Source organism: Dermacentor silvarum, chromosome 3, assembly GCF_013339745.2.
Source record: "Dermacentor silvarum isolate Dsil-2018 chromosome 3, BIME_Dsil_1.4, whole genome shotgun sequence".
NCBI lineage: Eukaryota > Metazoa > Arthropoda > Arachnida > Ixodida > Ixodidae > Dermacentor > Dermacentor silvarum.
The window spans coordinates 162,646,242-162,674,198 of NC_051156.1; the positions used below are offsets into that span (position 1 = coordinate 162,646,242).

Here is a 27,957-nt window from a genome sequence, read left to right on the forward strand (position 1 = left end):
GAGTGTTAGATATATAAGGCGCTTCGTGTAGCTCTCTGCAAATGCGTTTGTGGCGCAATGGGTTAAACGCTCGGCGATCTATCGTCGCGGACCGAGAGGTCGTGGGTTCGATTTCCAAATTTTGCATGTTTGTGGAGCTTTTTCTTCTGGTTTCTTTCTTTGTATTATGTTCGTGTATGTTCGTGTGACGTATTTCCGTGACGGAAATACGTCAGTGAAGTCTTGGTGGACCCCGGCATAAAACACTTTCGTGTTAAAAAAAAAAAGAACGTGGAGAAGTTCAGAGTGTGTACGGACACACATGCAATGAAGTTTTCATTGCTCAATTTATCACAAATGGTCATTAAGACTGGTGCACCTATGTAAGTGCAGAAGTGCTTTTGTCGCTTGAGAAATCGCAGACGCTTGTGTATATACGTTCCTTATATCCTCTTCTGTAAAGGGCCTTTGGTCCAAGGGCGGTAAAATACATTAGGATCGCCTACATCAACTTTTGATGATGAAATGTGAGAGCAGAGTGTTACCAGTTAATCAGCAAAGAAGCGTATCATTAAAATTTGTGGGCAGTGCGCCATCACAGACGGCTTAGGGAAAAACATCTGGCTCGTTACGATCTCCAATTCAATAGCCGGCTGCGATAGACGCAAAAAGTAAAGGTTTGCAGTGCATGTTTCACGTTTCAAGAACGGGGCTTGAACTAAGAGAAAACATATTTTTCATATCACATATTCAGCATGACCATGTGAAGGCAGATGAATAAATTGTGCAATAAAAAAAAACGAATGAATAATTCAGAGTACGTTGTAGAATAAATTAAAAATATACACGCGATATCTATTAGTAACTCATGTAGAAATGACTATAAATGCTAATGTCAACTTACCTTCTACTAATTTTTTTCCAGTGCAATCCGTCAATGAATGTGACCTGTTCAATGAAGGGCTGCATCTGCGTACTTGTGGACAACGCTACTGAAGGATATTGTTACAGCGTGGACTGGAACGCACCGGATTATTACGATTTGCCTTCAAACGAGAGTTTACAGGCGGCGGCGCCACGATACGACTAGAAAGATAAATAAAGAACTCGTTCTCATCCAATACAGTTCACAAAAGCCAAATAGTGGATTTCGCTTAGCTCCGGAAGTTTTACAAAGACGTTCTACAGGAAAATGTGTGCGGCACATAGAGGTGTTATAATGGAGCTCGAGTGGTTCCTTGTCTGTCGCCTTATATATTTTTGTTGTGCGATACACTCAACCACGGGACATGAACTAGGTAAAACTCGTGCGTTGCTCCTAATGGGGAGCTAATGCCATATGACGTTGCGTAACACATCGTCACTGAAAACTGTAGAATGAAGCGCCAAGGAAACCTCAGTGGTAATCTCGTGGGGACGCACTTGCCGCTTGTTAACCCTAATTGCCCACTCATACGAAGGCGCATGTGTGTTTTTAGTCAAATTCATCAGTCAAACTTGTCACTTATTTTGCATATCGGTTTATTTGCGCTTTCATACACTTGTATTTGTTATTCGCTGCATCGCCTCATGGTCCTCCCGCTGTCTAAGCGCACGTCCACACCCACTTCTGCCAAGGGCCGCGTTATTTTTGTGATATGGAACACACGTCCCTACGCCAGCGACTGCATGCGTCAGAATACAACCAATGACGATTTATATCGGTCACGAATGTTAGCATTAAAGGCGGTCCAAAAACCAGTGCCTATACATGACGGAGAACGACTGAAACGTGGCTATATATAGTCGAGGGGTGGGCACGAACGAAACGAAAAAGCCTTCCATTAAAAAGTTATATTTTATTCACGATACATTCAAGAAAATTACTATTCACTTCAGGTAATTTCAGCGTCCTAAGCAAATGGTGATGTGCGGTTGTTTTATTATTCAAGATTTATTGGTTCACCTCTACAGAGCCTACCGACTAACGCTGCTGCCATTACAAATCGCAGAGTCGTGCAAGCCTATGTACAAATGTAAAGAAATTACGAGGCTTTCGTCACACTTGGTTGTCGGGCCGCGCTATGAGGTAAGGATGCAAGAAAAGCAGTTGAACTCATGTTGAAAGACCCAAACTACATTGATAAAAACTACAAAAACCAAACTACAACCACACAGAACCTTACGGCATATGACATGACACGCATAACACGCCAAACCAAAGTGCTCACGTTGGTTTCGACGGGAATTCAGGGCGCAGGCTCCTTTCCCAAGCGTATCACCCCTGAAGGAAGCCGAACGCCAGGCCGGGGTAACGCTTGTACCCTTTTGAACCAGTGGGTGCCCGGCGGCGGTGGGAATCAAACCCACAGCCTCCCGCAGCCGAGGCGGGCGTTCTACCACTACAAGAAGAACTAAAGCTGGTATTAGTCCGAGAAACACAGAGTTCAGCACAGCTCACGGTACGGTGGGAAGAAGATGGCTGTTGCCAAAGCCGCCACGACCGCTCAGCAGTCAGCCTGCATCCGAGCCGCAGTGCACGTTGCAGGAAAGGTCAGCCTGCCAAGCGGACAGCTTGCGCGCGAACCGCTGTTCTCGGTGCGTATGCGGCCATTAGCAAGGACATAAACGGTGCTCCGCTGAACAACTGACCGAGGAGACGCTTTGCCCGCGATCCGCAATACTCGCCGCAAGATGTTGCACAGCAGGCCGACCCACGCTCCAAGCTGCAGATCTCTAGCTGGCGAATGTAATGGCCAAGGGCAGCGGCCGGGCTGCGGCAGCTCCATGGACGGCCGTGCACCCTGGAGCCTTGATCGCCTGCGCCGACACTTCGGCCTGCTGTCTTCCGTCTCCGGCTGACCAGCCGCGTCTCTCACCACGAAGCATTTCGTCACGGGCTTGCCATACGTGGCCCAATCGTGGCACGACGTACCTGTTGATTTGGTGAGATCACTCACATACGTGGGCCCAATGGCAAAAGGTGATGATGATGATGATGACGATGACATCCTCAACACATGGCTTGTACCTCCTCCGGGAGATCGGCCTAGAATTCGGCACCTGAACTTTTAGATACGGTTTCTGAAACTACAGTTACTGTGCAGTTTATTAATCAGCACAGACAGATTAATTTTCCTAAACTGCTCAATTTATATATTATTGACATGCTTTAAAAACTGAAATTTCTCAGAGAATTGAAAAAGTAGGGATTTAAAATTTTTTTTCGTCGTGTTGACTGAATGAAACTACAAACGGCATCAAATACGTCCCTGTGGCTAAAGCCAAATACCGAGGCACCGAAAGTGAGTACTGTTTCTTATGCTAAATTTAGCCCTAATTCGGCAAGCAGAATTTCAAGAAGTCTTTTTCTTTGTAATTTATACCGACGACATATTAAAAAATTGTGTTCTACGGTTTCTATTTCTACACAGAATTGACACAGCGGTGATGTCGCCAGACCAGCCCTGTGTAAATATAGGTTCAATGTTGGGACACGGCCGCGCAATTTTGTGATTATTAGTTCTGATTGTCGTGATGGACACCAATGCATTTTCCACGGAAATTTTAGGTGCTGAAGTTCATTTGATGATGTTATTGTTTCAATGATATCTCTACGAATTGAATCGCGGTTACGAATCACGGTTATTTGTGCCACCACTGGAAGGACCGATATTATCGGTTCATTGAGGGATGCTCGCACTAATGAATCGGCCATTTCATTGAAATATAATCCGCAGTGCCCTGGTGGTGAAAGAACCCGTGCACACTTTGTCATCGTTGGTGTCGTTTTCTTTCACTCATCACAACAACGTTTGTATCGTGCAGAATGCTGTAGCTCGCTTCAGCGCAATGGTTTTGGACATCAGATTTATTTATTTGCGTGATTCTTCAAAGCACGGCATGCAGCTCAGCCCCGATTTCATCTAGGCTAGTGCAAGGCTTTTGTGGGCAAACGAAGGTGCGACTGGAGACGCTCCGGTGTGGTGCATCTAGACGGGGCGGCATCCGAAGCGCTGTATACCACGTGATGACGAAAGCGGAGCGCTACGTGAAGAAATGCTGTGTTGTGCTTGTTCATTCTCCCTCACACAAGTTTAGTGGTTACTAAACTCAGCAAAACTCGTAGGTTAAAATGCTTTCTGAATTATAGTACGATGCGACGTGGTCTTTTCTGATAAGTGTTGAAAAGCTTACACAGTGTCGCAGGTAGTTATGGGTGCTTCAAGAGTCTTAATAAATTTCGCGTAGATTGTTGTATATTGTCTTTGTCTTGACGATACTACATCGTTAGTCCATTTCGCGATAAGTATTTCGTTTTGTGTATGTTGGGTGCATAATACTAGCGAATAGGAGTGAGGTCGCTAGTGAAACCTATCTGAAGCTGTCATTCATCCCCGTCATATCCTCTCACATTCAAAGGAACGTTGAGAAGCAGGTTTAAGGATGGCCTAGTTCATAAGCTGGGACGCGGTACAGTTTTGGAAAGAAAAAAAATATCGCTTCAATAAACCAATTTAAGCAAGAGAATGGAAAATTGGGCGAGATGGTACAGGCAATTTATTTCTGGTTTCTAGAGCTCGTTCTGCTTGCTTATAATCTTCGTCTGTGTCGCCTGCTTCTAGTTTTCTAGTCTTCGTGCTATAAACTCAAAACCGATTTGAGCATTCGGGCCAAGGAGTATAACATCACGATGTTGATACCTGTTCCAGGCGTGACGTCATGCTTTTTTTCTGTATTTTCGTATGAAAGAAGTTGTCACCCCTACACACTGATTGTAACGGTTGCAACACGGCGCCAACTTATGGACATGTGGGCTTCTATGAAAGCTTCGCAGCCAGTTTCCATGTACATTAGGCCTAGTTTGTGCTTAATGTGCAGATGTACATTCATGTATATAACAGCAAAGCTGTTGGTGCTAAAAGAAGCGCTCAAAATCCACAATTTTATGAAAACAAAAACTATGTCATCTTGGAAATTTTAGGCGCACTTTGAAGTGGTTGAGATAATTAAAGGTTAACTCAGCACTTTCCTATTTTTGCGCAATTAAACAACCTTTCTGCTCCTAAGCCCCCTACTGTAATGCCCTCGGGAGAAATCAGGTATTAAAAGACAAAATGACATAAAAATTAATGATCAAAGCCTTAGAAGGCAACCGAACAGGGCTACTGGCAGGACAAAGTAAAGACGACAGACACAGCGCTATCATTTCCGACCAGCATAGAGCCGTTATGTGGAACTGCACTTAGGCGATCAACAATGGCAGCTAGGTTATAGTTAGAGAAAATGGGGGGGGGGGGGAGGGGATTGTATGGGGGACGGCTACAGAAAGTTTGAAGTATGTATAATAACTGCAAGCTTTGTAAACGACTACTGAGTACTCGATTTCTACCAATTTTTTATGCCTTGCACGAAACGTGTTTATCCGGTCTCCTTTATAAAATATGCTAAACACGTTCATATTTTGTTGAAGTAGAAAGCGTGTAGAGAGTGAGAATTTTTAATCGGCGTAAGTCAATTAGTGGCTTTGCAGAGAATTATTTATTCAAGCGTTCCAGACTGTGATGCTGCCGTTATCCGCAATATTTCCCAGAGTCATAACATAAATGTACAGCTGCACAAGAAACAAACTTCAATTTCGATGAAAATGGGGGCATGTAAGTGTAATGTGTCACGACTCGCACACATTGATGACCTAATTAGAGGTGCTGAAATTATTTAGCGATTCCTCGTTGTTCTTTTTTTTATTTTCATGCGTTACATGCTGTTTGTAGTACGTTTTCACGGTGTGTTCGGTTATCAACTAAACCAGGCAGCATGTTGATGTGTGGTGAAAGTGAGGGCCCCGTTATGGGTGATGTGTAGGCAGGATAATTTTGAATTTGCAATAAACTACTTATGTTAGTGCTCCGCACCGTTATGACTGAGTTCTGTGATAAGCAAAATGAGCGCAACACAAAGACAGCGTACACCAGACGGGAAGACATTGACAAGTGCTACTATACAACTGTTTGATAGCTGAAAGGGGTTTACATATATATCGGCTTGTCACACATACGCACAACAAAAAACAATGCAGAAACATCGCAGGAATAACGGGTCTACGTATAAGGTGGTTGTGACCGAAGACAAAGTCTGAACTATCTAGGGCGATTGACGGTAAGCTTACACATACAACGATCTCTATTCTTTTTCACACACAAAAAGGCTTCCAATGGAAGTCATGCAAAAGCGTTTAAGGGCTACCACTCCTACCTCGAATGATTGTCTCCGATAAACGAGCCTCACAACCACACGCAGTAACATGAGCCACCATGTGTGCGCCCTTTTTTTCTTTATTGCTTACGTTTTGCGCATGCGCCCTGGACACGCTACTTAATGTGCCCTCCGACACGCGATGACGGAGGGCACACTAAGTGCGGCCATTCCAAGTGCCTTGTCAAGCTCTTTAGCAAACACTCTGCACTTGTACATATCACAACACTGTGTCCATCTCTTTGTTCAGTCATTCAATTTGTCATAATCACAGTAATAATAATAACCATAACATATAAAACATTTCCCTTGATCAATTACGCACCATCATAAGAAATATTGCCCATTGTAAAAGGGTTTTAGCTGGTCTTGTTGGTGCACATTAGCCTTTGGGTGAATTACTAACATATGACTTAATATACGAGTCATATGTTGATATTCTGCGCTCGTGCTTGTTGCGTTCCATGTCCTGTCTTCGCACATTTCACTAAAAAACTGTCAATTACATTAACGTCCTCTATCATCTGCAATGAATGGATTCACGGAAATTCATTTTTTAAATTTTGGGGCAGCCTAGGGATTACTTGTACGCGAACTTCAAAGGGTGTGGACTAATAAAGCCTTGGCAATAAATATACAGACGTAAGTAATCCGGAGCCTTGTGAGTGTGTCTTAAAAGAAAACGCACAATGTACCTCGCCGCCCTGCGAGAACTATACTAGCCACCTAGATCGCATATTTAGCAAAAAAGGTAGGAAGGCTTTAGCCAATGTTCTCGCAGCCTCATAAACTGAAGAGGAGCATAACAAGTCTGCTACACCGGATTCGTCTTGGTGTTGCACTCACGAGGCGTTATACACATATCATCGGCTGCAGTGACACTGGTCCCAACTGCGATCACTGCCCAGTGCCAGAAACACTTGAGCACATATTTTGGTCATGCCCAGCGTACGCGCGAGAACGGCAGTGCCTCATTTCAACTATTCAGCGAGTAACTAAAAGACCAATGTTGGACGAGATTGTCTTAGGTCCTTGGCCTGACGCCAACAGCGCAGCTGTGGTCATCGAAGCGACGGTAGCCTTCCTTCAAGCCACTGGACTCCATGCACGACTATAGTATGACCTCAACGGGATGGACATGTACATACGCTCCTCCTAATTTTATCATCATCATTCATCGCTCTTTTTATCCCCTCCCCCCTTCCCCAGTGTAGAGTAGCAGGCCAGAGCAAACTAACGCTCAAGCCGACCTCTCTGCCTTTCTTCAAATAAACCTCACTCTCTCTCTCTCGCAAAGTAAAATGTGTGGGAATGAATTACTGCCTTTGTAAAAAGTTTCTTCACGAGTGAACAAAAACGGGCTCTACCGGCACGGTTGTAAATTATGTAGGTTAATTATGTGAATTATGTAGTTTAACTAATTACCAGAACTGTCCAAAAGAAACAGAACTGTCCAAAAGAAACAACAAAAGAAACCACGACGGCCTTCGCCTAACTCGTCACACAGCCAGCGCAATCACGTTTTGGAAAAGCAAAAATGACGCTGAAACTCTACGTCGGACATGTAGGTGAACGGTTCCAGACGGTCATATTGACGCTTGCTGCCACTGGATGTGATTACACAGGCTGCTGCTGCCGCCATCATGTTCCCGAGTTCAACTCGAGGGGGGTTTTGCGATGTACGAGTTTGGCCCGAGTTCGCCTGTCAATCAAAACCATACGTCACGCCCCGCGCGAAGCATGTACGTAACTCTTGTGCGCGCGCCCGCCACGGTTGGGCTAAAGCCCCCATATTTATAGACGATTTGCAGCAGCCGGTTTGTGCAACCGAAATCAGATGGCGCCACTGGAGCGCCGCGCGTGTTGGACATCTCTGGCCTTGGGCGCGCAAACGAAACTACCATTGCTCAGTCGCGAAAGCGTAGCCAGCGGCGTTTAACAAGCGCAGTTTGTCAAACGTCGAACAATATTCTGCTCCATGTGGAGATTAAGAGGGAAAACGTAAGTTGTGGTCGGATGCAAAAACTGTGATGGCGACATTAAGCTGTGGAACACGTCGGTGTGTGAAATACACGCGCCACAGCTGCATCAAGACTGCCCGTGCCCGAGGCCGTTTTCCATGCGCCGATTTCCTCAAGGAGAGAAAAACAAGCTCACCCGACAATGCTGGATAGCGAACCTACAGAGAAAGAACTTCAATTAAGGCACATCGGCAAGAGTAAGTGGCAGATCATAGTACCGAATAAGCGAACGCGCTCGGCTTGCGGAATAGTGTATAAACTTTTCACGTCTTTCGCTTGCTGTACATTAAGGTCACCGTGCGGTGTTTTCGTGGCAGAACACAATCATTAGCGATATCGTATTGGAACAGTCACCTGCTATCAGTGATGTTTATCCTTAAGCGAAATTACACGCCACGTGCGTATATGCGCCGGGATCGGTGCCAATTAAGGCGTACTAGTTGTCGCGGTGAGAACTCCTGCAAAAAAGATTGGAAAAGTGCTATCTGAATCGCATTTTTAAATCGTTAAGCTTGACGAATTCCTGCCTGCGCGTCTGATTTTACATATGTTGGTTTCGCTGCTGTTTCGGATGCACGGTGTGATCAGAACGTAGACCTGGCGTTTTTTGTGGCCACAGGTGCGCGAAAGCTAGCTGTGTTGACGCTGTAGCACAAAATTATTGTTTTAAACAACGCTAGAAGCGTTGGTTGCGTGTTTATCGTATCGTGTATCGTAAATGTCAAGAGAAACCATGAAAATAAAAGTAAATAATTTCAAACTTACCAGTTTGACATTATTTGATTAGCTGCGTATTAAAGTAGTGGTAACTACAAATCAGCTGTTTCCTTCTGCCTTGTGTCTTTTAGGTTTCCCCCAAAGCGCATGCTGAATATATATATTATTTACTTTAATTTTCATAGCCTCTTTTGACATCGCGAAATTGTGGCATTATTTGACACTATGAAATTATGACGTTATTTGTGATTATGGAAAAGACATTGGCAGCACATTGCTATTGCCTTTTTTGTCACATTTGTGGCAGTTTGCAATAAGAACTGCATGCGTTACCCATGTGCGTGCTTTTTATTTATGTGGACTCCTTTATTCTTACGTTCAAATAAAAGCAAGCCATTGTAAATACTACATGAATCACCCTTTTCTTTCAGGCATGTTCTATTCGCTTTGTTGATGGGCGTCCAACCAAGGACTATCCCTACCCAACACTGCAGCTTGGAACACAGCTTTATGCTGCAGATGCCATCCTTGGATTGACACAAAGCTTTCCCAACATTGCCACTGTCAAAAAGGTTGATGCCCTCTGCAAACCCACTGTAGTCCAGTGCAGGCTTCCCATCTTGGTCTATTGCCTTGACCATGTAGTCGTAGACAACTGAAATAGGGGAGAAACATTTGTATGTACTGCGGGAATGAAAAAAAAAATGGCAATGAAAGAAAGCTGATTTTTTATTCACTCCTCAAGACATCCGCAGATGTTTGAAATAACTAAAATAACACGATAGATACAGTCTGATATTAAACTGATCGTTTGGATTTATAAATTATAGTTCTGGAGTTTCAATAATTCATACATATTTGATTACTAAGCTGGTGTTGCTCTCCTATGAAGAGTTTGGAAAGTTCAAACTCTCAGAACTACGTGCATGGCGTCGACGCAGCACACAGATTTTCAAAATTATACGTGCATAAAAAATAAAACGGCCTTTTTAGAGGGTTATTTCTTCGGATCTCTTTCTTTCTCGTTGTACCTCGTTTTCTGTCACACTGAGTTAGAAGCTGCTTACATCGGTCTCCGATCGAAATCGGACACTTCGATTACGATTTGCGGATCACGACCGACTGGATTCGGATCGAGGCTCAATTGCGATCGAACGTGCCCGTGTGACACGGGTTTTACTATGAAACAACACCCGTTCGGGGGCATTCAGTTAGTGGATCCAACAATCACAATCTGCCGCTCTGAAGTCAACTACGCGAAACTATTGCGTGCCCGCCGCACAGGTGAATTCTGCAGAGATCAGTGCACCAGTATCGAGGCAAACGCTTGCCTCAACGTATGTGGGAAGCTAAAATACCAGCGAGCGAGATGTCAACACACAAGCGGACACGGATTTTTCACTCGGCGCTCAAGCATACACATTCAAGGCCGTCAAGCAAAGCGCGAGAGGCTGGGCAACCACTTCAAACAGCTCAGATCGTAGCTTAAGTACACCACACTAACCACAAAAAGAAAAAGAACTAGCGAACTGACGTGAACGCCGCACAAGAAGCCTCCATGAGCTCGAATCGCTCGGCGCGAACGAGCGACGCGCATGCACGATGATCGAGCGCTAGAGCGCTCCGGCGCGAGCACATACAATGTTAAAATGACAAAAAATGGTTCAATTACATGATCGTTGAACCATGGGCCAGAGCTCTGTGTCGTCGATCCAGCCGCTGTCCATCGGTGGACCCGAAACAACGCCGCTTGCCGCACCGTCGCCCACCACTACAGCAGTACGGCTCCTTCGCTGGCCTTCAACCCAAGGCCAGTCATGCCGGCGCAATCACGTGATCAAACATGGCCGCGCCCGTGCGCCGCTGCTGAAAACCGTCTATAAACGTAGCGCCATTCTTAGATCTTGCCGCCACCGCGCTCACCCCGGCGCTTCCTCCTCGCCCTCTCTTAGCCGCCTCCTGTCGCCCCAGCCTCCTCCGCTCCCCCATTGGCCAATCCGTGTCACGTGGAAGTTCGCGTCGCGCTTTTGTATATTTTTTTCGTTCCAGCGTGCTCCGACTGTCATTCTCGGGCCTGTGCGACGAAAGTGCTGTGCGCACAAACGGATCAAACGTGTTAGGGACAAGAACTTCGTTGTGATGGCATGCTGCTGCGCCTTAAGTTGCCGCAACCGACAAGGCGAGGGCAAAAGGCTTTTTTGTTTACCATCCGGCGTGCGCAAACGCTTGCTGCACACTTGATATTTGCGCCGTCTCGCATCGTCGCGTTGCTACTTCCAAAACGGCATTATTAAGACCAGTTACTGACTGACGAAACAAAATCGCGCCTCAAAAACGTCTCCGCAGGGCGCGATCGAAGTTTTCCTCGGATTTCCTCTGGTAGCGCGTTAGCTGTCGTCTGCCACGGCAGGCCCGACGCAGGCGGCGCCACTGTCGATATCGCGCCTCGATCGCGCTGGTCGCGCCGAGCGCGATAGTGGAACGGAGGAGGAGGGAAGTGGATGGCGCTACTTTTATAAATATAGGGGCTTTAGGTTGGGCCACGCCCAACTTATTTTCCGGCCACAGCGACGTGGTGCGGAATGAGAGGCATCAACAATCTTGACCGCCGACAGAAAATACGCACATCACACTGTCATCGGTGATGTACTGAGAACCAGTATCAAAAACAAAGCGGCGACTTTCGCTGGCTTATGCATCTGTCTTCTTAGGCTGTGATGGCCCCACAACATGATTCATTGTCTGTATTGTAGCGACGTAGCGCACAGCAAATAATTATCGGAACGACACTGTGGCTGCTTGCAAGGCGTCGATGAGCCGTGGTGGATGACGATGCTGAGCAGTGCGTAGTGTTTTCCAACGTCAAGGTATCGCAGCTGTTGTTTGAGATGGCTAATCTGTCATCGGTGATGTATCGGATCCGCAGTGTCGCAAACACGGTCAGCGCCAAGAAACGCTCGCTCTTTTAAACACAGTGCGATGGCATTTCTTCATCACAAGCACGGCACAATAAATAGTTGCAACCCCATCCTGCGTTCGAAGTTTGATTTCCTAACTGCATACAGGAGCCATCACCCGTCAAAATGCGATTGCTGCGCTGTCGTTACTATATCCATATGCGATCGCTGTTAGCTCAGCAGCAGAGGCAATCGGCAAGCACACTGGAGAGAACAACACACTCAAACTCTTCCTATACATGCGAATGGAGGCACCTTCACTGGGAAAGCTATGACAAGCGATGAATTGTGTCACTGGGCAGCGCGCTCTTCTTTGCAATGCATCGCGGAGGCTTCCCGCACGCAGATAAACGGGCGCATTTTCACTGTGATGCGTCACTACGGACCCTAGAATACCGCACAGCCATTTTGCAGTGACAAACGTTGCTCCCGTCGTTTCAGTTGGTAAAGCGGCGGCCTTAATAACCGCCTCAGTTAAGCACCTGCGGTGAACAACCATGACGTAGCGCTGCGTTGCCATTCCCCTAATAGTCAAGGAATGGAAAGATCATTGTCATGACTGACTTTATCAAGGATTAGAGTGCCTCGACGCGCGCGGGCATCAAGGCACCCTATCAAGGATAGCACTGCAGCGCCCCTGGCGACTGCTCACCGCATGAACTCCCTCGTGCGTGTGACCCTCTACAATGTATCCGCTTGTAATCTTTCGCCTCACTGACGCCACTCGCGGCAAACAGTGCAAAATTTAATAATTCTCTCGATCTCTGTTTGTAATCAAACATTTATAGCATTCCAAACAAAAAACAGATACTTCAAGAAATAATGTGTTTCTTATTTTATTTGTTGTATTTTAAGGTAATCGATTGAGGGAAAGTGTAGGCGCAACAATGCACCGCATGTGCCCTGTTCGCATTCGACGGAGGATAGAAAGATAATGCTCGAAAGAGGAGGCATGCCCTTTACGCGCCGTAGAAAGGCGTGGCAAGTGGCTCACGGCAAGTGGGCAGATAGACAGCGGTACAGTCACGGTATTGCTAAATGGTGATAATACGTTGATAACAATACGCGGCGCTGGCACGTTTTGCTGCGCAGTCTTCTGTGCTTGAAGCACGGAATCACTGTGTCGCGCAGGGTGCGCTCATGTTGTCATACGCGGCTTTATCTCGACATTTATGTTTGCCTGCTGTTCTTGCACGTTCCTTGCTATCTCCGTTCACTGACTGCCATCGAGCAAACTCGGGTGAAACTCGTGCGAACGAGAAACTCGGCGCATCCTGCATAGCACCCCTGGAATATGGAATATTCTGGAATACACGTAGGTGATGGTCTCTGTTAATATAAACTGCACCCCCCCCCCTCCGAAACTCAATACAGCCACTTTTTCTAACATCTTTAGCGCAGCGCTGAGGATCGCGGGTCGCAATCCCCTGATGATAGTGGGCGTTTTTAACGCAACCCGTCTCATGTGAGGCTATCGCAAGGAAAATCCACCTTGTCGTAAGTTGGTGGGACTTATATCTACACAGGGCATGACTCTTCTGGCCAACCCTGTCCACCCAACACGTGTAGGAAATTCCGTCACTCAGGACATCTGACCCGACCTTACCCTCACAAAACACATCCGACAAGCAGACTGGATGTCTGCGGGTCGAAACAGTGAGGACACCCTCGGTAGCGACCATTGCATACTGAAAACTGCTGTTTACATTCGGCTCCGACATCGCTTCCTTGCACAACTCCAACTTCGCGACTGGAATGCTTTCCGCTAGGCCTTCTTAGTAACTTCTCTCATGGAACAAGACTCCTCCACTTGGGCGCACAGACTCATGCAAACACTCCGTTCACACGAAAAGCAGATACAGCTTATGGAACGTGCACCGCACCTAGATAACCAACTGGCGCATCTCTGGAAACCTCGTCGCAGACTAACCAAACGATGGCGGTGGCAGAACCACAATCGCAAACTCCGCGCTCGCATCTCTGGCCTTACCCGGCAAGCAGCCGAGTACGCTGGTTAGCTCGCTGACACTAACTGGGTAGATATATGCAACAGCGCAGCAAGACAGATGTCGAGCCGCAACACTTGTCGGCTCTTCAGGAGTCTCATAGACCCTACATAAACACGATCGAAAACCCGGAAACACCTGATTCGCGCACGACACAACACAACTTTCAAGGAAACACGGAGCAGCTAGCGAATGCTTTGCGCTCACAATACTTCAATCAGGATCGAGACCCGCAAGGGATGGATTATTCGTAAGCAGGCTTCCGATAATTCAGAAATGATTCGCCTTTCCAGTATAACGACCTTCTCACGGGACTTGCACAAGTGCGCAGGGAGACGGCGCCCGGGGAGGGATAAGGTAACAGTCAAACTATCGGCAAACCTTGTAGATCGGGTGTACGCCATTTGGATCAAAGCCATTTGGATCGGGGACACTTCGTTGCCACCCATTTGGAAGACATCCTTAGTCAGCTTTATCCCGAAGGGGGAGGACCGGTAAGCATAGACAACCTCTGGCCCATCTCCCTCACTTCATGTGTGGGGAAACTCGTGGAAGCGCTGCTCCGTGACCGCCTCTCCGGGTATCTGGAGTAGAGATGGGCAAAACGGCTCACTTAATTCAGTGAGTGGCTCGGAACGGCTCAGCTCACTGAAATGAACCGGTTCACTTAAACGTGTAACCTGTGTTATGTATATTCTATAGTTATCTGGCTTTGAAAAAAAAACATATAAGCATAATTTAATAACCGTTTTAATGGTATTTTCGCTATGTATTTTTATATATTTTTATATGTCAATATTTTTACATATATTAAAGGCGTGAATTTTTTGTTGTAATGAAACTTCCTTTTCTGATATTGGGGATAAAATGCTTATGATACTGTAACAGGCAGAATGCGACGTACTTTTTCAGAAAGAAAAATATGTAACTTCATTATCATTACAGAAGCTTGTCTGTTTTTGTGGTACTTTAAAATCAACTTTTGTCAAAATAAGAACACAAAATGATTGTACATTATGTTTCAACTTTATTCATTTATTCACATACGTACGTTCACTATAATATGAGTAAGCTGTAACGCCATGCAAAATGAATGTAGAAATCATTTCTTGAAGTACAATACCAAAATCATACGAAAGGTCCACAAAACTGCCGCACATAGCTTTCGTTTTTTTTCTCTTGAGTGCACGCGCGATACTGGCGATCATGCCATCATGAGCCAGGACAAAAATAAAAAAAAAGAAATGAAGTTCTATTACAACACAACAGATCATTGGCCTCGTCATCGTGGCGACGTGCTAATGATACACGCTCAGAAAATGCACTGAAGTGGATGTCATGGGCGACATTTTCATGACTACACTAATTAGCACAAATGAAGACCAGGACGTAAACTGTACGTTCCCTTGTTGTCTTTAAAGACATGGCCGGAAGACCATCTTCGAAGTGTTATTGGACCAGCGCACGATGTGTGATCGGTTAGAGTCGTGAGACATCGTTAAAACAGCATCAGGCAACGAACGGTACCATCCTTAGCCAATGAAGGCTTCTTTACTTCTCCCCTCAGTGGCATCGGGTGCCACACCATAGGACGCACAAAAAACCAAAGGGACTGCTGTGCACACCACACACTGCGAGCGAGTACCAGTAGCGCCACACCGGCCACCAATCGTCGGTCAAAAATCGAAACCTCGAAACCCAGCAGAAGACCCAGCTCTGACGGAACGGTTCGGTACGGCTCATTCAAGGAGAGAGAACCGGCTTCCTCACTCCGAAGGAACCGCCGCTCACTTACTGAACCACGGTTCACTCGCTCTTCAAAAGAGCGGCTAAAAAGATCCGGCTCCTTCCTAAGCGCTCTCTAGAGGAACGGTTCCTCACGGTCATTGAACGAGAGAGAGACGGCTTCCTCTCTCCGAAAGAATCGCCGCTCACTCGTGATCCTCGTGAGCGCTCAGGAGCGAGCCGGATCTTTTGAGCCGCTCTGTTGAAGAGCGAGGGAGCGCTCAGGAGCGAGCCGTATCTTTCGAGCATTCTTTTGAAGAGCGAGGGAGCCGTGGTTCAGTAAGTGAGTGGTGTTTCTTTCATTCTCCAGCCGAAGGCGAGAGGGTGAAAGTGACTCTTGCGAGGAAGGGCGGGAGGGCAGTTGCTTTCTCGTACCGCTAATAGACGGCGCGGTAGTCGCACCCAGCAGAAGACCCGGCTCTGACGGAACGCATCGGCACGGGTCTCTGAACGCGAGAAAACCGGCTCCCTTTCTCCAAAAGAACCGCCGCTCATTTTTACTGAACGACAGCTCACTTGCTCTTTAAAAAGAGCCGCTCACAAGATCCGGCTGGCTCCTGAGCGACCCGTCTCTAATCTGGAGAGCAAAAACACCTTCGCCGTCACCATGTTCGGCTTCCGACCTCATAAGTCGGCACAAGACATCCTTTTACAGCTTCATCACGAGATTCTCGAACCCACAGAACCCCCACACAACGACAAGATAGTCCTGGCACTCGATACCAAGGGTGACTGATAATGTTCAGCACGACGTCATACTAAAGCATCTTAGCGAGACTAACTGCGGCGCTCGTACATTCAACTTCATCAAACATTTCTTAACGGACCGCTTGGCCTATATACGCATAGAAGAACGAGTGCGGCCCGTTTGAGATGGGAACACGGCACACACCACAAGGCGCTGTGTTGTTCCCGCTTCTCTTTAACACTGCCATGACACATCTCCCGGCACAGCTGGCGGGTGTCAACGGTGTTCAGCATGCGCTGTACACCGACATCACCATCTGGGACACTACGGGATTTATAGGAGAGATGGAGGAATGCCTGCAAGCAGCGGCGAGCATAGTAGACAATTTGTGCATATTCGACCGGATAGACCAGCAAAATCTCAGTTCAGCTTTCTCTCGCCTGCGGCCCCGTCCGAGAACTGGAGCAGATTCTAATACACGTTCTCTTCATTATTCAACATCGCAAGAAAGACACAACTCTTATCAAGTTCTGCAAATTCAGCGACCATGTGGGAAGGATGGTTCACCGCGTTTCCAAAAGCCAGGAGGGTTGCTAAGTAAGGATGCAGTACGGCTCGCACAGGCCTTCGTAACTAGTAAAGTACTGTACTCGATTCGGTACCTCCGCTTACGGAAACATGACGAAGATTGCTTGGAGGATGTACTCCGCAAAATGCTCAAGAAAACTCTCGACCTCTAGATCTCCACTTACTACGCGCGTCTTCTCGCACTGGGGGTGGTGAACCCCTATCGGGAACTTCGCGAGGCGCATCTCGTTAACCAATACACGCGTCTCGCCCCGACCGTCTCCGCTCGCCGCCTCTTGGACAGAGTACATATGAAACATGACCACCATACGATGGAAAGGGTTCGAGTGCCTGAAATCTGGAGACGTGCCCTCTACGTTCGTCCCCTTCCAACTAAGATGAACAAGGAGGATCATAACGGCTGGCCTAGGCGAGAGCGGATGCCCTGCACCGCCACTGCCACTGTGGCTCTACGAAACACGTCTTTTACGTCGATAAGGCAGGCTCCAACCACGCCAGGGGGTGGAGGGGGGGGGGGTGGTACACGGCTGCAATCATACACGAGGAAGGACAAGTGGACGGCCTCTCGTTCAGAGCACCTAGCTCAACGCATGTGCAGGAGGTGAAGGTCGCCCTCGCAGCCTCACATCCCGACTCTAAATTCATCCCCACAGATTCCCGCGGAGCCTGTCGTAACTTTCAGTTTGATGAAAAACTCCACTCGCTTACAAAATTCTTCGCCGCAGTACCCATGACTGCGATCAAATTCATCGCTCAATCATATGGGTCCCCGGTCCCCAAGGCATGCCAGGTAACGAATCTGCCCATGGGGCAGCCCGCGCACTCACTTACTGGGCACCAGACGTCACTTGGAAGGACCTTGACCCAGATAACAGCCCTCTTCTTTCTTTTAAAGAGATTACTGAGCAGTATCGTGCCGAGCACCGGCGCTACATGGTTCCTATGAAGGGTCTGCGTAAAGCTGGCGAACGAGGTCTCCTTCGGCTCTTTAGAAACACCCTGAAGTACTTGGCGGTTCTCAAGCACTTTGATCCTTCTTTTGACTGCCGCTGCTCGTTATTTGGGGAGGTGGCCGACACCTTCCACGTGGTTTGATTATGCAGGCAAAATCCTTCTCTCCACCCCATCACCCCTTCTTTTACCGAGAGAACTGCGAGGCCGCCCTGCTTGGCAGCCAGGAACTATGGGCCCAACAATTCCTAGTTCGGTGTACCTGCGCAACGGTCAAGACCAATGGGGTCCCGGAATGAGGGACTCCGCCCAGTATTGTATGGGGCGAGACCCACTAGGGGCCTCTGCCAGAGCACTTCTCTTTATAAAATGAATGATTTTCACTACCACCACCAGACGTCTCAGCTGGAGTGGAAGCAGGCATGCACACCTACCCGCTCCCTCCCTCGTAACGCGCGCAGATGACTCAATGACCCAATGAACCTTAAAACATAGTATATTATTAATTATACAAATCTCTAGGAACCTCCAAGAACACTCGTATCGTTAGGAAGCCTTCAGCTGCTCAATGACCCTAGGGCAACGTTCGTCTTTCGCGGCGACCAAAGCGTGTTCTTCTAACTCGAAGCTCCCTGTCTGGTCATTAAGAAATATTGGCATTGAGGGAACGAGAACGGGGTATGACGACGACAGCATGACCATGGGGCGCAGTGCTGAATGCAGTCCTATAGGCATTCGTGGTACTGCAGCACTTGGGGCGACGGGGCAGGCGGATAATCGCAGTCGGATTATTGAAGTGAAGATAGTACAGTAAAAGCAGGAAACCCCTGCTGAAACGAAGTCTTTGGCTACCGTTTCCGCAGTGATGTCCGGAATGAACACGGCTTATGGCCAACGTGTGAAGCGGTCAATCGTTGCCATAATGTACCGGCAGTAGTCAGATGGAGGAAACGGTCCAACTAAATCAAGACGAACGTGCTCAAAGTGACAGCCAGGTGGTAACAAAAACTGCGCGGGGATCTTCTTGTGGAGGGTCACTTTGGCGGTCTGGCAAGCGAAACACGAGCGGGCACACTAGCGAACATCTGGGTTAATGCTTTACCAGATGTACCGCTGTGTAACGAGGCGCTGCTTGGCTCGGATGCTGGGATGGCAGATGTAAAGCGATTAAAAACCGCATGAAGAAAGGCAGCCGGAATGAAGGGGTGAGGTGCACCCGCTTACACGTCGCACCAGAGGGACCTAGGCACAAATGGGGGAGGAACGAGTGTCACATGGAGAGAACGGGGGTTTTCACGCAGTGCTTGGAACTGAGCGTCTTCCATCTGCGCCCGACCTAGACATTCCCAGACCACAGGAGATGTAGAAGTGCTGAGGGAGGTGATTCGTGAGAGTGCATCAGTTGCCTCGTTGTCAGTGACAATGATGAGCCGGATATCCATTGTAAACTTCGAAGAGCTCGTACGGAAGGCATACACCAGAGGCTTATGATCGGTTGGAGGATAAAATGGCTGGCCCTCCAAAAAGTGCTGGAAGTCCAGGACGGTAGCGCAGTGCCAAAAATGTTGTTGTGAGTTTGGGAACGTTGCAGCTCCCAAGCGAAGAAGCCCAGCGGGTGCCACTCGCAATTGATTTTCTGTTGGAGAACAGCGCCGATGGTCACGCTGGAAGCATCCACCATGATGAGAGTAGGCATGTTGGTCCTCGGGTGGGTGAGGATTACCGAATCGGTGACGACTTCTTTAGCAACGCTGAAAGCATCTGGATCTCCGGGAGACCGCGAAATCGCGGAAGAGAAGCCCTTGATTCTGCGAAGTAGGTAAGTCAGTCAGTGCAGAAGCTTAGCACAATGCGGAATAAAACGGGAGAAATTTACTAGGCCCAGGACCTCCCGCTGCTGGCGTAGGGTAGGGGGTGCTGGGAAGCCTTTAATGGCCTGGACGTGAGTGGCAACAAATTCCCAGCGCAGAGATGTGGTGGCCCAGGATCTGGAGCTCGGAAGACCTAAGGACGTATTTCTGGAGTTAGACAACCTGGCCAAATTGTTGAAGACGTTGAAATAGTTCACGGAGGTAACGTTCATGAACTTGCGCATTGGGACTCGGGACGAGGACATCGTCGATATAGGCAAATACAGCAAGGAGATTGCGCGTTACCTTGGCAATGCTTCTTTGGAATGTTTGAGCTGTATTGCGCATCCTAAATGTCATGCGCACATTCTCAAACAAGCCAACGGGTTTAGTAATGGCTGTCTTCGGGATATCGGCAGGTTCAACGGGAATTTAGTGATACGCCTTGAAAACGTTTACCTTGCTAAAATATTGCATCCTTCCAAATTGCCTCTGAAATCTTCGATAAGTGGAATGGGTAAGCTATCTTGGTCCATGCGAGTGTTGAGCGTCCGTAACTCGCTGCACGGGCGCTAATCACCCGGTTCTTTCTTGGGCACCAGGTAGAGTGGGGAGGCTCAAGTCCTATACGAAGGACAAAATGGAGCATGTGATCGAACTCCCTTTTAGCAATTGCCACTCACTGAAGAGGAGGAGTAGAAGAGCAGCGACGGGTGGACCACGCGTGTGGTCATGGGGTGGGTTACGCTGTGCTTAGGCGATTACAATTGCAGAGCCTTGTGACCTATGTGACCTAAGAAAAGTCTTCGAGGATTCTAGCGTACGGGCATGGTCGGATAAGCGTTCGAATGATAGTGGGTACGACAGCCGACAAAAAGCCAGAGATGTAGAGGCGCGTCTCGCTGTGAATCAGGCGCTGGCGGCGCATGCTGAAGTCGAGGTCAAAATGTGTCAGGCAACCGAAGCCGAGCATAAGCTGATTGACATCGACTACGCTGAAGACTCACCAAAACGTGCGCCGCTGGCCAAGGTTGAAGAGAGGGCGGTTACTGAAGGAGAAATCGCGTCGTGGACCCGATCAGGGAGCTGGGCGAGGCGGTCGAGGGCCAAGTCCTCTGCAACAGGCAAGGCAAGGCGGGTAGACTTCGTTAAACGCTGCAGGAAGAGATCCCTCAACAGCGCACCGTTCGACTCAACGTTGCTTGCACCCAGGAGCTGCCACATGCTGTTGAGCAGCTGGGAAGGGCGGCGATTGCCAAGCTCCTCGGAAGTGAGCAGGTGCTGGAGGCACGCGCTCTCAAACGCCATGGTGCAATCCAGAATAATCTCGTTAGGTCGCTGGTACGGGGCTTCGCCCAAACATGCAGCGTTGACATCCGCCATCTTTTGAGCAACCTCAGGAGACAGGTTGCAAAGTAAGTGGCGAAACCGAGAAGTCTCCGAGGTGATGTGGCGCACATCGGAGATTGCTTCGACCTGGGCAAAACAAAGCAGCGGGGTCTTGTGCCAGAACGTGGGCTGGTGGAGCTGGATGGCACTGACGTCTTGTGGGCTTGAAGTAGCGTCAGGTCAATCGTTGCCTGAGGGCGGTAAGCTACTGGATCGGTCGTCTCTTAGGCCGGAGATGACCAGTGTCGGTATGACGAGTAGTCATACCTGCCAGTCATATGGCAGGTATGACTTGGGTCACTGGGTCGCCTAATAGGCCAGCTAGATAGATAGATATCCATAGAGATAAATATACCCCAAATGGCTCAAATAGGCAAAAAATGCTATTCGCATTGAACGGGCAACGACATGTAAGCATGAATAGAGTGCAAGTAGAAAACTGCGGGGGCCTAAAAAGACATGTCGGCGACAAACCGTTGAGACAAATGCCCAGCGCTAACAAGAGACGTCCGACTAGCTCTCATTAAAACTTTGAAAAACATCACCGGTTCATTGCCCCTCCTGACGCGAAGTCAGGATGGCGAATGCAGATTAGTGACACTCGCAGGCGCTCAACAAAGGCGAAGCCCCGCAGCCACGAAACTCCGTCACGTTACCTCACAACCTGGGAGACGCTACAGGCCGTCGGGAAGAAATGTTGCCTCTGCGTGTAGGCCCCGGCGAACCCAGATCCAAGCGCCCTTCAAGCCCGCACTTTCACACCCCCACATCACTCCTCAAACGGTTACTCCTTGCGTCGTTTTCGGGAAACGCCAGGCTATCGGGGAAACTTCGAAGTGGCGGACCAAAAGCGTTGCGCGCCGGCATCCTTGTGCAACGCTGTTACTGTGTGCCAGCGGGGTCAGAGAACTTCGAGCCACTGCTGCTTTGCTGCGATGAATCCCTTCAGTTTATGGAAGCTGACACTGTATCGCACCGGATAGACCAGCAGCGTTGCCATTCTGTCACACGCTTGAAGAAGAATGCATGGTTGGCGGATGCCGCTTAGCCGCAGAACATAATAACGGGTTCAGGAAAGTTCTAAATACGTTAGTTCTACGGGGGTGCCTTACGGCTGCTGCTAGCCGCCCATGCCAATGGTCAAACCAACGAGCTAATTACTGCGCCATTCAATGATCGAAGACGTGTCAGCTGAGACAAATTTGAACCCTTCTGTCAGCGAGCTTTCCGCTCCTATGTTTGTGGCAGTAAACCGTGTACGCATGACGGTACTTCTCACATAGTGTTCACTGAATAAAGGCGCCCGTGTGAATGTGCGCGCCCTCGCGCCATTATGGTGAAGTCTTCGGTGGCTTCGGACGCTCCGAGCGGAGGAATGCGTAACTGTCTGTTTCCTTGGCCTAAGGACCTAAGATTGACAGAAGGGATTTAAATGGACTTATTTTGCTGCTTGTGTGCGCTTCAATTCAGTCATGCTAGACTGTTGACACGTAACATTCGGTATTGCTTGTGTAATTTTTGTAAATAAAGCCGGTACTCTTTGTTCATGATGAGAACCTGCACCTCTCTTCGACAAAGTCTTTAGAGTGGATATGGCGGATGACGGCGTCGGCCAGCTACTCTCTTTTAATTTCCCCGGCTCTAACTCTTACAACTGTCTGACAACAGTGAGATGGACCTTCCGATATGATGCTGTATTTGCGGTGAGTGCTTCTGCGGTGACTGCTTCTGCGGTGAGTGAACATTAGGCAGGCGGCGTTGTTGATTGTGAGCTACAGTAACCATGTTGCCCTAACGAGTAGGCCCGAGATAGTGAAACAGCCATCATGAATCATCATCATCATCATCATGTACTTTTTCTTAGGGACCCCCGTCGGGGTATTACATGGTAGATAAGGTAAGAATATGAATAAAGAAATGGTTACAGTTTCCTACAGCGTGTGGATTCGTTTGAGATCACAACTAAAAATGAAAAACTTAGCGGCACACAGAATACAATGCAAAATCAAATCAGCAGAAAAGTCATAACGTGAAACGGCAATCGCACATGCAGGAAAATAAAGTACGGTCATTATAAGGTTAGAGTTTGAGGTAATAAGTAAACAACTGTTTAAAGATAATGGGGTTACGCTCGCTGATAACTCTATCTGGTAAATTCTTCCACTCTGGGATGGCGCTAGGCAAAAACGATTGATTAAAGGAAGATGTAGAACCATGCAAATGCTGGATGCTGCAAGAGTTAAAAAGGTGACGAGATGTACGAGTTGGTGGAAGAAGAAATTTTCCATGTAGTTGTGGGAAGTTATAATGTAGTCGGTGGAAAAGGCACAGCTTTGCAATTTTCCGGCGCAACAGCAATGGTTCGAGTCCTAAGGATAATTTAAAAGCACTGACGCTTTCTTGACGGCTGTACCTGGAAGTGATGAATCTATCGGCACGATTTTGTATTGATTCTAAAGTGTTGATTAACTAGGCTTGGTGCGGGCTCCAAATAGCCGAGGCGTATTCAAGTTTACTTCGAATGAAAGTTTCATAAGATTGTTTTCTTGTCGATGGGGGGCACAGTGCAAGGGTACGTATGAGGTAACCAAGTGATTTAGTAGTGTCGGTAGCCAATTTTGTGATGTAGTCCGTCCAGGTCAACTTGTGTTAATAGTGATACCAACATAACAATATGATTCAACAGTGGATAGCGTTGTCCAGTTTAAAGAGTACTGGTATTCCTTGGTAAAGTGTTTACGGGAGATCCGCATAACTTTGCATTTGGAGATGTTAAGTTTCATTAGAGAACTGGAACACCGGGTTTCTACTAAGTGTAAGTCTTGTTGAAGCATTGCATCGTCGGTTGGGTCCTTGATGCGACAGTAAAGTACGCAATCGTCAGTGAAAAGTCGGATGCAGGATGGAAGGCCGCTAGGAAGGTCCTTCATGAAGATGAGAAAGAAAAGGGGACCGAGGACGGACCCCTGTGGTATGCCGGAGATCACGCTAGAAGTGGCAGAGCAATGATTTCCAACAGCTGTGTACTGGAAGCGATTTGTTAGGAAGCAATGGATTCATAACAATGCGAGAGGGATGAAAATTTGGCCAAAAGTCGCTTATGGGGAACACAGTTGAATGCTTTCGCAAAGTCTAGGTAGATGATGTCGGTTTGAACTGATGAGTATAAGTATCAAGTGATGATTCTAGCATGAAGATCGGTAACAAATTCAAAAAGCTGTGTATCGCATGACAAACCAGGCCGGAAACCTGTTCATTGTGAAAAAAGAACGAATGATCACCAAGATGACATGCTCTTTGCAAATATGTTATATGTTCTAGGAGTTTACAGGCAATGCTTGTTAGAGAAATGGGACGATAGTTAGAAGGATCAGCGTGGCTGCCTGATTTATATACAGGTACCACTTTACTAATTTTCCAGTCATTTGTAAGTGAGCTGTCGGTAATGTACTGGATAAAAATTATTTGTAATATTTGACTGGAAATTTCTTTCGAACGTTTTAGTTTCTTAGCAGAGATGTTATCTGGCCCGGGCGCACTAGAAATCTTTGTTTTCAATGAGCTTCATAATGCCTTCAGAATTAATGATAATAGGAACCATGCGGGGTAAACAGTAGCTGGATAAACCAAAGTCCTTCAGTGCAGACTCACGAGTGAAAACAGAAAAAAAATAAGAGTTGATTACGTCTGACCGCTGATCAAGTGGCACATTGGAACAGTCAGGGTAAGTCAAAGAAATGTTATTGGAGGTATTGTTTGGCTTCAGAACGTTCCAAGAACGTTTTGGGTTTAGATGTATAATATGCTGCAAATGTGGTGGAACAATCTCTTTTTGGGCTGTTTCAAAGTGTAGTGTATTCACGCAGACATGCAACGTACTTGTCCCACTTTGAACAAGATTTGGCGCGTTTCGCATCACGAAAAAGACGTTTTTTCTTACCCAACTGCCTCCTTAATGAGGCAGTTGGAAAACCAGGGCTTTCCTAAATGACCGCCAATGCGAACAAGAGCCGCATGTGTCTAAACATGCGATAGTAATTTATTCTTAAATAGCTTCCAGTTTTCATTTACTATACGAGAAGGAGCAGTCTGACGGAACAAATAACAAAATTTGTTTAGTTCAGTGTTGATTTTGCAAAATTACGCTTTGTTGTTGTCCCTAAGCTGTTTTGTTGAGGGTTGTCGGATAAGAATTGCGATGCAGAGATTAAATAGTAGTAAGTTGTGATCACTTAGACCACCAACGGATGATAGCGATTTTATTATTTCAGCATCAGAAACAAGCACAAGGTCGAGAAGACCATTTGAAGAAATTCTTCTTTCTGGGGTTTTACGTGCGAAAACAATTTCTGATTATGAGGCATGCTGTATTGGAGGGCTCCGGATAAATTTTGACTATCTGAGGTTCTTTAAAGTGCACTACAACGCAAGCACACGAGCGTTTTGCATTTTTCCTCCATCAAAATGCGACCACCGCGGCCGGGATTCGATCCCGTGACCTCGTGCCCAGCGGCGCCATGCCTTAGCTAGCTGTGCCACCGCGGCGGGTTCTGAGTATAGTTGAATGTTACGATCAAGTCAAGAAAACCTATGGATTGCCAGTTATGCGCCTCTAGATCTACCCAGTTAATGTCCGGAAAATTAAAATCGCCATAGAGCATGAAATTCGCAGACGGGAAGCGTGAGTAACGATGCATTAGTAACGAGTTTAGTTCATGGTTGAAAGAAACATCACAGTCAGGAGCGCGATAACAAGGAATAATCACAGTCATACTTGAAGCAAGTGAAATATTTACACACAAAATTTTATGTTGACAGTTCAATTCGGTGACCTATGAAGGAACACTTTTTTCGCAAAAATGAATATGCCGCTTCCCCTACGCCCCAACCTGTCAAGCCTGCCGACAGCGTACGCTAGGCTATCGTGTAGTAGCTCGTAATCAGCCATATTTGGATGTAGCCACAACTCTGTACGTGTAGCGAGATCAGTATCGCTGTCTTTTAAAATACATTCTACGGGCTCTTTCTTAGGTAGATAACTACGCTAGTTTGCGAACAAGACGGGCGTATTCTGATAAACAGTATTAGCAATCGGGGCGAGGCAGGACTGGGGGGCAGGAGGAGGACGCGCATGCCTAGGAAAACGCAGGGATGACTTCAGTTCAACTATACAATCAGATTCAGCATTGCACGTGAATTGCTTGCCATCAATCATCAGCCTGTCAAAGCGAAGTTTAAATATTCTTGCTTTTCTAGGCCCAATACGATGGCATTTCTTCATCACAAGCACAGAACACTAAACAGTTGCAACACCTTCCTGCGTTCTAAGTTTCATTTCATAACTGCGCACTAGAGCCCTCACCTGCCAAAATGCGATTGTTGTGGTGTCGTTACGATATCCATCTGCGAACACTGTTAGTTCCAGCAGAAACAATCGGCAAGCACCTTGGAGTGCACAACATACTGAAAATACTGCGTATATGCGCACAGAGGCAGCTTGACTCGCCAAGCGATGAAAAGGAATTAATTGTGACGCTGGGCAGCACGCTCTTCTTCCCAATAGATCACGGAGGCTTCGCGCACAAATAAACTGACCGTACAGCCATTTTGCAGCGGCAGTCGGTGCTCCCCTTTCTATGGGTAGTCTCGTTTTTCGTTGGGAAAGCGGCGGCTTAATAGCCTCGGTGAAGCGCCTGCGGTTAAAAGCCATGCCCCGGCGATGTGTTGCCCTTCCCCTAATGAACAGGGAATGGTCAGCTCATAGTCAGGACAGACCTAATCGATGATGATGATGATGATTTATTGGCATCCCCTTTGAAACGGGGCGGCGACAAGTAGTCACCTAGCCTGCTTGATTTTAAAGTTGAAGTTGAATTTATTTTCATAAGTAGCACAAAAAATAAGAAGTGATCATGTATAATCAGGTAATCATGTATTCTATACGGCTTTTTATCTAGCATTTTTGTACACCTCTCATTAATCTTTTTCCTTGGAGAATCGAGCATAGAACTGCAGCGCCCCTGGCGACTGCTCACCGTATGAACTCCCTCGTGCGTGCGATCCTCTAGAATGTATCGCTTGTAAGGAGTCGCCTCACTTTCGCCACTCGCGGCAAAAAAAGTGCAAATTTTTATAATTCACGCGATGTCCGTTTGTCATCACAAATTTATAGCTTTCAAAACGAAAACCGATACTTTAAGAAATAAAATGTTCGTTATTGTATTTTTTGTAATTCAATGTATTCGATTGGGGGAAAGTGTAGGCGCAAGAATGCACCGCATGTGCCCTGTTCGCATTCGACGGAGGATAGAAAGAAAATGCTGGAAAGAGGAGGCACGCCCTTGACGCGCCTGAGACAGGCGTGGCAAGCGGCTCACGGCAAGTGTGCATATAGACAGCGGGACAGTGACGGTATCGCTAAATTGCGAAAATACGTCGATAACAATACGCGGCGCTGGCGCGTTTTGTTGCGCAGTCTTCTATGCTTTAAACGCCGCGCAGGGTGCGCTCACGTTGTCATACGCGGCTTTATCTCGATATTTCTTTTGGCCCGTTGTTTTGGCACTTTCTGCTATCTCCGATTACTGACTGCCATGGAGCAAACTCCGGTAAAACTCGTGCGAACGAGAAACTCGGCGCATCCTGCATAGCATCCCTGGAAGGATGATTCCCACAATAATGTTCGCATAAGCTTGTTTTTTTTTTAACTTGAATCATGCACTCCCTGGATTCTCGCTCAGTTCATCCTGTTAATGGAAATGAGCGCTTCTGCAGTACCTAACCAAAAACACA

At 47.3% G+C, this 27,957-nt stretch overlaps 1 protein-coding gene and 1 long non-coding RNA gene across 3 annotated transcripts in view; one reads left to right on the forward strand and one right to left on the reverse strand.

The window, feature by feature from the left end:
* Positions 1–1,104, forward strand: part of LOC125944041 (evasin P1126-like) — a 170,541-nt gene extending 169,437 nt beyond the window's left edge. For both annotated transcript variants that reach the window (XM_049663783.1, XM_049663785.1), the window contains exon 3: positions 905–1,104. In XM_049663783.1, coding sequence (XP_049519740.1) covers positions 905–1,069 — 165 coding nt within the window. In that variant the 3' untranslated portion in view covers positions 1,070–1,104. The remainder of the gene's footprint in view (positions 1–904) is intronic.
* LOC125944046 (uncharacterized) overlaps positions 1–27,957 on the reverse strand; it is a 263,153-nt gene that overhangs the window by 158,516 nt on the left and 76,680 nt on the right. The gene's annotated exons all lie outside the window — the stretch shown is intronic.